General features: G+C 40.8%; 1 protein-coding gene across 5 annotated transcripts in view; it reads right to left on the reverse strand.

The window, feature by feature from the left end:
- Nucleotides 1-13,815, reverse strand: part of LOC140713763 (cadherin-12-like) — a 421,855-nt gene that overhangs the window by 41,504 nt on the left and 366,536 nt on the right. For all 5 annotated transcript variants that reach the window (XM_073024264.1, XM_073024265.1, XM_073024263.1 and 2 more), the window contains one exon: nucleotides 850-971. In XM_073024264.1, the coding sequence (XP_072880365.1) occupies nucleotides 850-971 (122 nt within the window). The remainder of the gene's footprint in view (nucleotides 1-849; nucleotides 972-13,815) is intronic.

Below are 13,815 nucleotides of genomic sequence, written 5' to 3' on the forward strand. Positions count from 1 at the left end.
TTTCCACGGCTTAGCTAAGTTCCGTATTAGCTTGTACGTCTTTGCCCCACACACACTCAGGAGAATAGAGTGCTTCTTAGCCTCCTCAGTAATTCCATTAGCACAGAAAAAGAGGCCCAACCTTTCCTCGTACACCGGCCACTCCTCGATTTGCTCGTCGAACACATTGACCGTTCCGAACGCAGCCATCCGAACACAAGGCTCCTCGCCCGCTCACACTGTAGATAATTGGGCTTTGTTCCAGGGAAGGTGGAATCTGTTCTGAAGGGACAGTTTACACCTGAACTGGAGCGGTACTAACATTCTTGCAGGGAAGTTTGCTAGTGCTGCTCGGTGGGGGGGGGGGTTTAAACTAAATTTGCAGGGGGCGGGGATCTAGAATGTGAGAGAGGATAGCAAGAGGAAGAATAAAGGACAGGTGGGAACTACACGGTTCCGGAATATTAAGTGTGTAGTAGAGGAAGGTGGGGCGGAACAAGTGATAATGGGGCCGACCCGTCCACAAAACCTGTTTACCTCGTCGCCAAAAATATGTGGTAACTTCTACTTTACAAAAAGACCACTTGACAACTCGATGGCCAAAAGAGCATCTTTATCTGGGACGGCAAATGATATTTACAAACCAGAGGCTTCCAAGTACCTCGTGCGGCATGGGTGGAGGAACTATATACAATGCATACTGGGAGTAAAAAGAGCGGAAGTAAAGACCCCGCCAACCCCAGATCCTGCCTCCTGCTACCAACAGCTTCCCGACTAGTATTAACTTACTTTTAATAATACTCACATTACAACACAAACTATGACATGTGTTAAGTTTTTGTTTCTCCCACAACGCTGTTGATACTCTACCTGACCAGACTTGGCATTTTCACACATCATTGTCTCATAAGGCACTGAGAATTCTGGTGCATACTCATTGACGTCTAAAACCTGAATGGTCACAGGAACTTTGCTGACTAACCCAGGGTTGCCTGTAAAAGAAAAGAAATTTCATGAAAAGGCAACAGCAACAACAATAATCAATCGATATGAACTGTATGGAAGTGAACTTACTTTCTGTCAATTAGCTGCCAGTTCAGAATCAGGTTTAATATCACTGGCATATGTCATGAAATTTGTTGTCCTTGCAGCAGCAGTGCAATGCAATATATGATCATAGAAAAGAATACATAAATAACAGTAAGTATATATATTAAATAGCTAAATAAGAAGAGCACAAATAGAAATATAAAAGTAGCAAGGTAGTGTTCATGGTTTTCATGTCCATTCAGAAATCAGATGGCCAAGGGGAAGAAGCTGTTCCTGAATCATTGAGAGTGTGCCTTCAGGCTCCTGTACCTCATTCTTGATGGTAACAATGAAAACAAGGCATGACCTGGGTGATATGGGTTCTAAATGATGGATGCCAACTTTTTGAGGCATTGCTCCTTGAGGATGCCCTGGATACTACGGAGGCCTGTGCTCATGATGGAGCTGACTAAGTTACAACTCTCTGCAGCTTGTTTCAATCCTGTGCAGTAGCCCCCCTGCCCCCCCCCCCGCCATACTAGACGGTGGTGTAGCCAGTTAGAATGCTCTCCATGGTACACCTGTAGAAACTTGCAAGTGTCTTTGGTGACATACCAAATCTCCTCAAACTCCAAATGGAATGGATGTGCCATCTTTGCAGTTGAATCAATATGTTGGGTCTAGGATAGATCATCAGAGATATTGACACCCAGAAACATGAAATTGCTCACTCTTTCTACTTCTGATCCGTCTAAGAGGACTCGTGTGTGTTCCCTCATCCTTCAATACAGGATTATTTTTTTTCAGTTTCGCAAATTCACAATTAGACATGGCGTTCCCAATGAAAACATACAAGATTTTCTGTAAGACAGCTTATTCACATGATGTGAACAACCGTGTCCAACTAAAACTTTAAACGTTGATAAGGAATCATTTTAAATTGCATGGCTATTTCATGTACTATTTTAGATATGGGAAATTGCATATTACTTCAGCTGAATGATGTGGTAAAAGAATTTCTGTATTCCCTTTGGCAATATTTTTGCATTGTGAAATGATAAGTTTGAGATTTACTTCAAACTAGCAGAATTGATGTCATTCAGTTGACCTATTATAGGCATTGTTGTACTCTCAATCTGTTGGGGTAAAACTGTATCTTTTCAGTTTGTAATTGGGGACATGGGTTGGCATTTTGACAGACATTATTTGAAATATATATAAATGTGAATACATATACAAATATATTGGAAATACAATGCACCTTATCTAGGCAATCAGAAAGAACTGTTCAATCAGTATCTCTTTAGTATATGGGAAAACATTAACTGTAAACTAGTGATGAATGTTGATGTCTCTGTGGTTAGGGTATCTCAGTGCCATCTGAAGAAACTGGTGCTGGATATGCTGATATTCTTCATCAAAAGGAGGAAAATTGGCTGAACAGGGGCAAAATCATACCACTATTGATGGAGATCAATGCTTTTAAGGATTAATGAAAGACAAGCCTCAGGTCTGTAGCTTCCTGTCAACACATACACTCAGTGGCCACTTTATTAGGTACGCCTATACACCTGCTCATGAATGTTGTTCAGACCAAATGTCAGAATAGGGAGCAAATGTGATCTAAGTGACTTTAACTCTGGAATGATTGCTGGTGCCTGACAGGGCGGTTTGAGTAATTTGGGGACTCCCGGTGTTCTGGGATTTTCACACACAACTGTCTCTAAAATTTACAGGAAATGGTGCAAAAATATGCCATGAGTGGCAGTTCTGTAGGTGAAGGCACCTTGTTAATGACAGAAGTCAGAGGAGAATGGCCACACCTGTTCAAGCTGACAGGAAGACGACAGTTACTCAAATAATGACATGTTGCAGTGTGCAGAAGAGTATCTCTGAACAACACCATACATTGAACCATCAAGTGGATGGGCTAGAGCTGCAGAAGACCACAAACTAAGATTGTGCTGGCCAGAATGCGCGGCAACACTTTACAAGCAGCCAAAATCCTACTAAATATAATTTTTCAATACTATAATCACTGCAATCCACGGTCTGTGATTTCCCGCTAGGAGGTGGGCTTTAGAATCATCTGTACGGCCTGGCTTTTTTGTGGTGTCCTGAAATATTTGGTGAACTCTACTCCCAAGAATGTTGGTATGGCTGCAGTGGACATTGCTGGAGAAGTCTTGGGGCTGGAATGAATTTTCAGGCCAGATTAAAATGGGTGGGACAGGGGGCCTGGACTCAAAAGCGGATAATGATTTGATGTTTGGCTAACTGAAGTGTTGAGCCAGGTTAAAAAGATTAAGGCACTGAGGCTGAAGGGGGAGGATGCACCGGTGTTCAACTGACTATTCTGGGAGGCTTTACTCGCTTCAGCACTGAATTGACTCTGCAACTGCAGCCAGCAGCCATTAGCATTTGCCTCAGCACTGAACCTGGCTCTGGTTGTAGCCTGCAGCCTTTGGGCTCCTGAACTGGCTACAGTACTGAACCTGCCTCTGTTGCTGTAGCTTGCAGCCTATGGGCTCCTGGACTGGCTACAGTGCCAAACCTTGCTCTGATGTTGTGGCCTGCAGCCACTGGGGTCCTAAACCAATTGCACCACTGAACTGGCTACGTGGCAATGGATTTACATTTGTTAACTCAGCTGTTCACGTTCTGTGAATTCTTTGTTTTTTTTACTTATTGCACAATTAGTTCTTTCTTTTAGCACATTGGATATACAACTGTCTTTGTGCTTTGGGGGTTTTCATGAAATCTATTGTGTTTCTTTATTTTGTGCCTGTCTGCAGGAAGGTTGTATATAGTATACATCTTTTGATCTTTGAACATACACTCAATGACTACTTTATTTGGTACTTGAGGTAGCTAATACAGTGGCCACTGAGTGTATATAAACACAATAATCACATACACACACAAATGGATGCGAAGTAGCTTTGTAGTCTTGTTTACAGTTTTAACAGTAGTGCCTAGCCTTATTATCTAAGTATTCAGTCAGGAAGGGTAAGATGAAGGAACATATACCAATCCTCAAATAGGGATCAGAAGTGGAGAGAGTGAGCAGTTTTAAGTTCATGAGTGTCAAGATCTTTGAGGACATAATCTGGTCTCAACATATCGATGCAGCTAAAAAGGTGAGACAGCGACTATGCTTCATTAGGAGTTTGAAGAGATTTGGTATGTCAACAAAAACACTCAAAACAGTCTATAGATGTTCTATGGAGAGCATTCTGACAGGCTGCATTACTGTTTGGTATGGGGGTGTGGGGGGGGGGGGTTGCTTTTGCACAGGACTGAAAGAAGCTGCAGACTGTTGTGAATTTAGTCGGCTCCATCTTGGGTACTAGCCTACTAAGTATCCAGGACATCTTCAAGGAGCAGTGTCTCAGAAAGGCAGCGTCCATTATTAAGGACCTCCAGCACCCAGGGCAAGCCCTTTTCTCACTGTTACCATCAGGTAAGAGGTACAGAAGCCTGAAGGCACACACTCAGCGATTCAGGAACAGCTTCTTCCCCTCTGCCATCCAATTCCTAAATGGACATTGAACCCATGAACACTACCTCACTTTTTTAAGATATGTTATATCTGTTTTTGCCCAATTTTAATCTATTCAATATACATATAGTGTACTTGATTTACTTATTTATTTATTTTTACTTCTATATTATGCATTGCATTGAACTGCTGCTGCTAAGTTAACAAATTTCATGACACATGCCGGTGATAATAAACCTGATTCTGAATTTGTGGTTGACTTCTTGAACAAACTCATTGTCTCAAGAGTGAACAAAAATTGTCATATCTTCAACTTTAACTAAGTAATCTGTCTCATTTTCTGTAAGTATATATTCTTAGTATCAAATGATGACTCAGACTCCATTCTTAGTTGTGAGGAATGTTTAATATTTACTTGAGCAGAAATTTATAGAGACTTGTAAAAAATGTTGTTCTGTGTTCATTCAACATAGAAGAAATTAATTTCCCTTTGATTTTATTGACTTGCAGTGATCTAAGTCTCTTAGAATGTGGGAAACTGTTTAAATTCTGCAAAGTTGTCTCGATGATGAAGAAAAGTTTCTGAAAATAAAAAAAAGGAAATAGTAACAGAGCTTCCTGCCCGTTTGTCAGTGAGTACATTTTTCTTCATACTTTTTCTCTACTGAGTCAAATGTGCACTGTCGGTTTGCTGCTGAAAATCATGAAGCTTTATTAGGTGCACCTGTACACCTGCTCATTAATGCAAATATCCAATCAGCTGATCATTAAAGCATACAGATATGGTGAAGAGTTTCAGTTGTTGTTCTGAATGGGGAAGAAATTTGATCTAAGTGACAACAGCCTCTAAAGATTACAGAGAATGATGCAGAAGAAAACACTTTGTGAGCAGCATTTCTGTGGGAAAAAACACCTTGTTAATGAGAGAGGTCAGAGGAGAATAGCCTGTGGTGAACTACATATACCTGTCTGGACTGCTCCTCTGGCTCCTCCCACAGACCCCTGTATAAAGGCGATTGAGGCCTGAGCCCGGCCTCATTCTCCAGGATGTAGTGTTGTTCATTCTTCCAGTCAATAAAAGCCGATATCTCGCTTCTTATGTCTCAGAGTGAGTTATTGATGGTGCATCATAGCCAGACTGGTTCAAGCTGACAGGAAGTTGACAATAACTCAAATAACCACGTTACAAATGGTGTGCAGAATAGCATCTCTGAATGCCGAACATATCGAACCTTGAAGTGGATGGGCTACAGCAGCAAAAGTCTATGAACGAGAGGTACCTAATAAAGTGACTATTGAGTATATACTGATTTCAATATGGGCTCTAAAAAGTAGCACCATATGTCTTATTAATTTTGAGGAAGCATCCTCTGGTAAATTAAATATTTTTATTTTAAATCTTGACATTGATTTAAAAAAAATAGATACTGGGTATCAAAAACTGCAGTTGATTTATAGGACTACTAAAGCTATAAAATTAATTTGAACAAAATTTTGTGATCAGACATCTATAAAAACCTGCTGCAGTTCTCTTAATTTTAACTAAGGGGTCCAGACATAAATCTTAACATGTTAAGCTGTTCATAGTCTCTCTATGTCTTCATAGAGAAGACATAGAATAGAAACACTAGTATCTATAAAATGAGGTTCATAACTGGGTACCAGAAGTTATTTGGATTTGAAGACGGGCCCGACTGACATAAAAATAACTTGGGCTTCACTACTCCAATATGCCACTTTACGATGTTTTCTCATCTATTCCAATCATTAATTAATTGCTTTAAATTTTCTCTGTTCTGCTAAAATGCATTTTTAATTGCAAACTTAGCTCTGAACATGTGCGTGGGGTGTGTGTGTATGCACATGTGCCTGTGTTAAACAGAGTTAATCTCTACCAACAGCAGCACAACTTCTTAAAACTTTAAAGACTTCAGCCTGGCTGAGCCACTTCACTTCAAATTATCCCTTCATTTTAATGTCATGTGCATTTAGTCAGTGAATTAACCACCCCCATTGCTTTCGAAGAGTTTTATATGCAAATTTCACATTTACAAATCAATATTTTTCCAATTAGCCTCATACTTAGTGTATCCCTTCCAATCACTGCATCTCAGTTTGTTTTATTAATTGAATAAAAAAGAATACAGACATGGGAATTAATCTGCAATTTTGTACAGCTATTCTCACATTGTTGAACTGTTTGCATTGTACACCAGTCATCTAAAAGCTCCCTGGTCGGAAGTAATGGCTTGTGACCTTTCTTTAACAGTGCATGTATAACTACCGGGATTTTTTTTGCCATAGGTGCTGTAGAGTGTATCTTGCAATATAAATAGGGTGAATTCCACTGCCGCAATGTACTGTAGAAATTATTCTTCTCAAGTTGTTTCTCTAATATAAATGGATTGTCAAATAAGTTCATGGCAACAACAGAAAAGCAGGCTGTGGTGATAATTTGTCTTTCACTCATAAATTGAAAGCAACAGCTAAGCTTTCTTCCATTTATGCTTGCATGATGTTCTTCCTGCCAATATGCATCAGAAACTGCCTGGGAGATCTATTGTTAAAAATATGAAACAGCGGCAGCCTTAGTGAATCCATTAAAAAGATAAAATCAGAAGTAGTACTGAGATAAGAAAATACCAATGCTAATGAAAACACCCTGTTGGTCTGCCTTATTTCTTCACTGCTTGCTTCAGTCTACAATTCCCCACTTGGAGACATTTCCCTGTGTGAACAAGCTTTCAAACTTCTCTGCAATGACTTCAGTAAGTAAGCACCACACAATCAGATTCCACCAGGGGAGATGGAAATCAACAGCCAGTAACATTAAAATACTGCTGATTACACTCTCCAGATTCCTTTAAGTTTGTATGTATTTGCTGTGAATATGGAGAAGATATCCCCATGACTCTGCTCAGCTAAAAATGCCAGACAATACTGGTGTATTTGTCCATTTGAAATGTTGTAATTAGACATTCTTTCATGCAAAATGCAAAATTGACTTGTTCAGCATGTCATATGGAAAGAAGATTTACATTTTTGTGTGAGGAGAAAATACCACATTTTTAGAATCAAGAGGTAATGCAGGTGCTGGAAATCTAGAGCAATACACACAATGTGCTGGACGGGCTCAGTGGGTCAGGTAGTATGTATGGATGGGAATAAACAGTCGACGGTTTGAGCTGAAACTTCCATCACGACCGGAATGGAAGGAGAGTCAGATAAAGAAGGTGAGAGGAGGGCCGGAAGGAGTACAAGGTGGCAGGTCATCGGTGAAACAAAGAATGTGGGAAGCGGAAGAGATGTGTGTTGATGGTGGAGAAAGGGAAGCCCCCCTTCTTTGAAGAAGGAGGACATCTCAGTTGTGCAGTAATGAAGAGCTTCATCCTGAGAACAGATGCGCTGAAGATGGAGAAACTGAGGACAGGGAATGGCAATTTTTACAAGTGACAGAGTGGGAAGAAGTATAATCAAGATACGTTGCTGTGAGAGCCAGTAGGTTTAAGAAAGATATCAGTTAACAGACTGTCTCCAAAGATGGAGGCAGAGAGATTGAGAAAGCGGAGAGAGGTGTCAGAAATGGACCAAGTAAATTTGAGGGCAGGGTGGAAGTTGGAGGCAAAGTTGATGGAATTGATGAGCTCAGCATGGGTGCAGGAAGCAGCACCAATGCAGCTGATGGTATTGTGTAGGAAGAGTTAGGGAGTGATGCCTGTGTAGGCTTGGAACATGGACTGTTCCACATAGCCAAAGAAAATGCAGGACTAGCTGGAACCCATGTGAGTGCCCATGGCTACACTTTGGGTTTGAAGGAAGTGGAAGGAGCTGAAGGAGAAATTGTTGAGGATGATGACCAATTCTGCCAGCTGGAGGAGAGTGGTTGTGGAGGGGAACTGTTTGGGTCTGTTGTCCAGAAAGATGTGGAGAGTGTTAAGGCCCTTCTAATGAGGGATGGAGGTGTATAGGGACAGGACATCCACTATGAAAATGAGGCAATCAGGGCCAGGGAACTTAAAGTCATAGAAGACATCAAGAGCATGTGAAGTATCACAGATACTGAATCAAAGTGGATTAAATAGGCAAGGTATACAGACATGTTCTTTGTTTCCTTTTTTTTATTATTTGTTCATGGAAATAATGCCAGTATTTATTGTCCATCCCTAATTGATGCCCACTGGAATTTTTCAGAAGGCAGAGAAGAATCAATGTCCGATGGTGAGGACAAAAAAAAAGCCAAAAGCCAGAACTGATTAAGTTGACTGAGTAGTGGATTCAGCCCAGTGTATCATGGTCACATCCCTCCCCACCATTGATAGAATCTGCAGGAGATGCTGCCTCACAAAGGCAACATCCATCATCAAAGATCTCCACCATGCTAGCTCCGTGCTTCTACCACCAGGCAGGAGATACAGAAGCCTGAAGTCACAAACAGTTCCTTGAGGAAACCAAGAAAAAGTGTAATCATTTTGCATTAAAATGGACCTTTTTGCTCTTTCTTGTTAAATTTGTTTACAATTTATGGTTAACTCATGTTTTCCCTGCAAATGTTGCTTATCTAACCCTATATTCCTGTGATGCTGCTTCAAGTAAGTTTTCCATTGCATCTGTGCACACATATACTCATGCATTTGACAATAAACTCAAATTTGACTTTTGTTCAAGAAAATCAGACATTGTGCAAATGGTAGAATCAAATCTAGTCAATAGTCCTACCTGCCACTAGATGGAGAACTGCACAATGGTGTCAAAAAGAAATATGTTAAACTGAAGCATGCAGCACATGAGCCAAGAATAGAATAGATGAGTGAGTGCTCGGTTTAAAAAAAAGTGTCTCTACTAAACTTTGGAGCATTGACCTTTATTCAAGCACATAATTAGTAGCCTAGCATCATATTATTATCTTATTTATCTTATAGCATTCCCTACATCTCAGTAAATTCCACCTTAAAAGGCCTGGCTACAGAAATAGTGTGCAGAAATCTTCATTCCCTTTTAGTTATATCACTTCAGGAGTGGTCATAAACTGCAAACACTCAAAGCCATTTCTGTTCCTGAGGCACTGAGTTTTGCTGAAATATTTTTTAGCCAAGTTTGCTCCAGCATTTAAGACCATAAGACATAGGACTAGAGTTTGGCCATTTGGCCAATTGAGTAAATATTTATTTATCTATCTATTTATTTATTTGTCTGTTTGTTTGTTCATTTATTTGTTGAGATACAACACACAATAAGCCCTTCCAACATTTTGATTTGTGCTGATCAACAATTCCTGGATTTAGTCCTAGCCTAATCACAGGACGATCACGGTACAGTACTTTGCTATCCCAATATATAGAACAAACATAAAGATTTCCCTTGTTTATTACAACTTTATGATGTTTTGCTCTATAATAAATGAATGATGGAAATAATTCATTGCCCTGCAAGTAGCATCTGGATCCTTGGAGGATATACCAAATATTGGGTACTTGCCATGAATCAGAGAAAGGAGTACCTTCTCAAAATTCCTTACAACCAATAACACTCTCAATTTTAAGTATAATCACTGTTAAAATGTAGAAAAGGCAAAAGCAATGTTCACACCAGGCTTCCATAAACAGTAATGTGAAGATAACCAGGACTTTTCTTTTAATGACATTGATCAATAAATAAATATCTGCTTCCTTGTTTTTTTGCACATCTATCTAAGAGAACAGAGAAAGCCTTACCTAAAAAGAGGGGTATAATTTAGCTGAGTGGTCATGGTCAGAGTGATCTGAGTCAGAGTGGTAAGTCTTTGGCTCACCAGGACTTCGGAGAGAACAGGCAGAAGCAAAGTAAATAAGTTCTGTTCTGGGTGTCAGATGTGGGATTTCCAGGAGACTACCAGCCTCCTCAATGGCCTCACTGAGATGCAGTTCCTTAGTGTCCGTGTTAAGGAAGTAGGGCTATTGCTCAATGATCTTTGGCTCGTTACAGAAAATGAAGAGGTGATAGACAGGAGCTACAGGGAGGTAGTCACCCCATGGCTACAGGAGACTGATAAATGGGTGTCTGTCAGGAGAGGAAATAGAGAATGTCAGATAGTGGAGAGCACCCAGGTGGCTGTACCCCTCACCAATAAGTGCACCATTTTGAGTACTTTTGGGAGGGATGACCTACCCAGGGGAAGTATAGGCGTCCATGCCTCTGGCACGGAGTCTGTCCCTGTGGCTCAGAAGGGTAGGGAACTGAAGAGGAAGGTAGCAGCAATAGGGGACTCTATTGTTAAAGGGGACAAATAGGCGGTTCTGTGGACGCCAGAAAGAAACACATATGGTATTTTGCCTCTCAAGTGCCAGGTCTGCTATGTTTCTGAACACATCCACAATAACCTGAAAAGGGAGGGTGAACAGCCAGAAGTCATGGTACATATAGGTACCAACAACACAGGTAGAAAAAGGCAGCAGGTCCTGAAAACAGAATACAGGGAGTTAGGAAGGAAGCTGAGAAGCAGGACCTCAAGGGTAGTAATCTTGAGATTGCTGCCTGTACTATACAACAGTGAGGATAGGAAAATAATGAGGTGGCAGATAAATGCATGGCATGGGGCAGGGATTCAGATTTCTAGATAATTGTGACCTCTTCTGGGGCAGATATAACCTGTACAAAAGGGATAGGTAGCACTTGAATCTGAGGGGATCCAATAATTTTGCAGGCAGGGTTACTAAGGCTGTTGGGAGTGGTTTAAACTAATATGGCAGGGTGATGGGGATCAGTATGATAGAGCTGAGGATAAGCCAGCAGGTTTTCAATTAGATGATGGATGTAATATGAGTGTAAGGAAGGTCAAGCCAATGATGGGGTACAAATGCAGACGGTGCAAAGAGTTAAGTTGAGGCAAAATTCAAAAGGGCAAAGAATGCAGGATTGAAGTTGCTGTATTTAAATGCATGTAGCATTCGGAATAAGGTGGATGAACTCGTGGCACAATTAGAGATCGGGCAGTATGACGTTGTGGGCATCACTGAGTAGTGACTGAAAGAAGGTCATAGTTGGGAGCTTAACATCAAAGAATATACATTGTATCGGAAGGTCTGATTGGAAGCTAGAGGCAGTGGTGTGGCTCTGTCGGTAAGTGATGGATTTATATCTTTAGAAAGAGGTGACATGGGGTCAGAGAATGCTGTATCTTTGCGGGTGGAATTAAGAAACTGCAGGGTTTTTAAAAAAAAAACATTATGGGAATCATATATAGGCCTCCAAGTAGTAGCCAAGATGTGGAGTTGAGATTACAAAGGGAGCCGGAAAAGGCATGTATTAAGAGTAATGTCACAAGCGTACTGGGGCACTTCAATATGCTAGGGGATTGGAAAATCAGGTTGGTGTCAGATCGCAAGAGAGGGAATTTGTTGAGTGCATACAAGATGGCATTTTGGAGCAGCTTGTGTTCAAGCCTACTAGGGGAAAAGCTATCTTTGACTCGGTGTTGTGTAATTACCTTATAAGGGAGCTTAACGTAAAGGAAACCTTAAGAGACAGAGATTATAACATGATTGAATTCATACTGGAATTTGAGAGCGAGAAGCACAGTCACTTGTATCAGTATCACAATGGAACAAAGGGAATTACAGAGGCATGAGAGAGGAGCCTGGCCAGGTGGATTGGAGGGGGATACTGTCAGGGATGATGGCAGAGCAGAGGTGGCTGAAGTTTCTGGGAATAGTTCACAAGGTGCAGGATAGATATATCCCACAGAGGAAGAAGTTGTCAAATGGCAGGGGTAGGCAATTGTGCCCGACAAGGGAAGTTAAGGACTCCATAAAAGCCAAGGAAAGTGCATATACAGTAGCAGAAGTGAGTGGGAAGTTGGATGACCTGTAAGCTTTCAAAATCCAACAAAAGGCAACTAGAGCTATAAGAAACGATGAAATGAGGCAAACTAGCCAATAATATAAAGTAGGATACTAAAAGTTTTTTTCAGTTACAGGCATCCCCGGGTTACGGACGAGTTCCGTTCCTGAGTCCGTCATTAAGTCAGATTTGTAAGAAAAGTATGTATTCCAATAATTAAACCATTGTGTTGCATGGTAATAATTGTAGCTTTCATCGGGGCAGGGCCTTTCACATGCTCCATTATTCACACTTTATCTTTCATCCTTTAAAATTGTTCTGATTGTTGACTGACTGTAGCCTAATGCTTTTCCAATGACCAATGGTGTTTCACTTCTTTCCAAATGCTTTATTACCGTAGATTTCGCACTACAGAGCGCACCTGATTAAAAGCCGCTGGCTCTAATTTTAGAAATAAAATCAATTTTGTACTTGTACAAGCCGCACCGGATTTTAGGCCGCACCGGATTTTCGGCCGCAGGTGTCCCACGTTGTAATATGAGATATTTACACAGAAAGATATTACACGTGAGGATTTTTTAACTTTTAATTAAATCCATATGGTAACATAAACAAATACATATTGCAAATGCTTTTTTTCGAACCGTGCCTGTAACGCGGCTACTTTTAAATATACGTTGCGTATACTTTTTTACTGAACAACATTCCAATATCTCCTAACGACTGGTAAAAAATATATATACTGCAGCCTACCAGGAAAAGTTATTGATCGCCTTTAAATTAAAAGCAGCGTTTTGGCTCCGCCGCTCGCCCCCCGCCTTCCCGTTTATCGCAAACCGGCATTTTCCCACAAGACGCGGCGAAACCGGGTGTGACGTCATAGCATCCCAGGATGTAGTACAGAAAACAAATATAGTTAAAACACTTCTAACTTTAACTAACAAATGAATTACTAAGCGAAAATATTATAAACTAAATAACTGCCATAAAGGCAGCACAATGCTTTTCTTCGAGTGTTTTCCATGTTGATGAGGGTGAGTACAAATGACTGATTTACAATAATTTAATTGTGAAAGTGCGCTTGATTTATCGTACAATTTCATTGGACCTCTGTGAACTACTCATCAATTTTATTGGTCTACTGTTACGAGGCAAAATGTTTTTGGCGGCATGAAAAAAAATCATGCATTAGCCGCACTGTAGTAAAGGCCGCAGTGTTCAAAGCTGTTCAAAATGTGGGAAAAAAGTAGCGGCTTATAATCCGACATCTACGGTATTTCCACTTTATTTTCAATCGCGATCACTTCCCATCAATGAGACAGAAACACGGCGGGCGGTGGGTCCCGAACTCCGCCGGCTCCCGAGGTCCGCTAGGTCCTAAAGTCCACCACACTGAACCAGGTTAAATTGGACAAGTGGGGGCTGTGCTGGGCTTGGGTATTTGATCCTCCACAATATTCTGTGTGGGAATTTAAACTGGAGGTGGCAGT

This window comes from Hemitrygon akajei, chromosome 20 (assembly GCF_048418815.1).
Source record: "Hemitrygon akajei chromosome 20, sHemAka1.3, whole genome shotgun sequence".
Lineage (NCBI taxonomy): Eukaryota > Metazoa > Chordata > Chondrichthyes > Myliobatiformes > Dasyatidae > Hemitrygon > Hemitrygon akajei.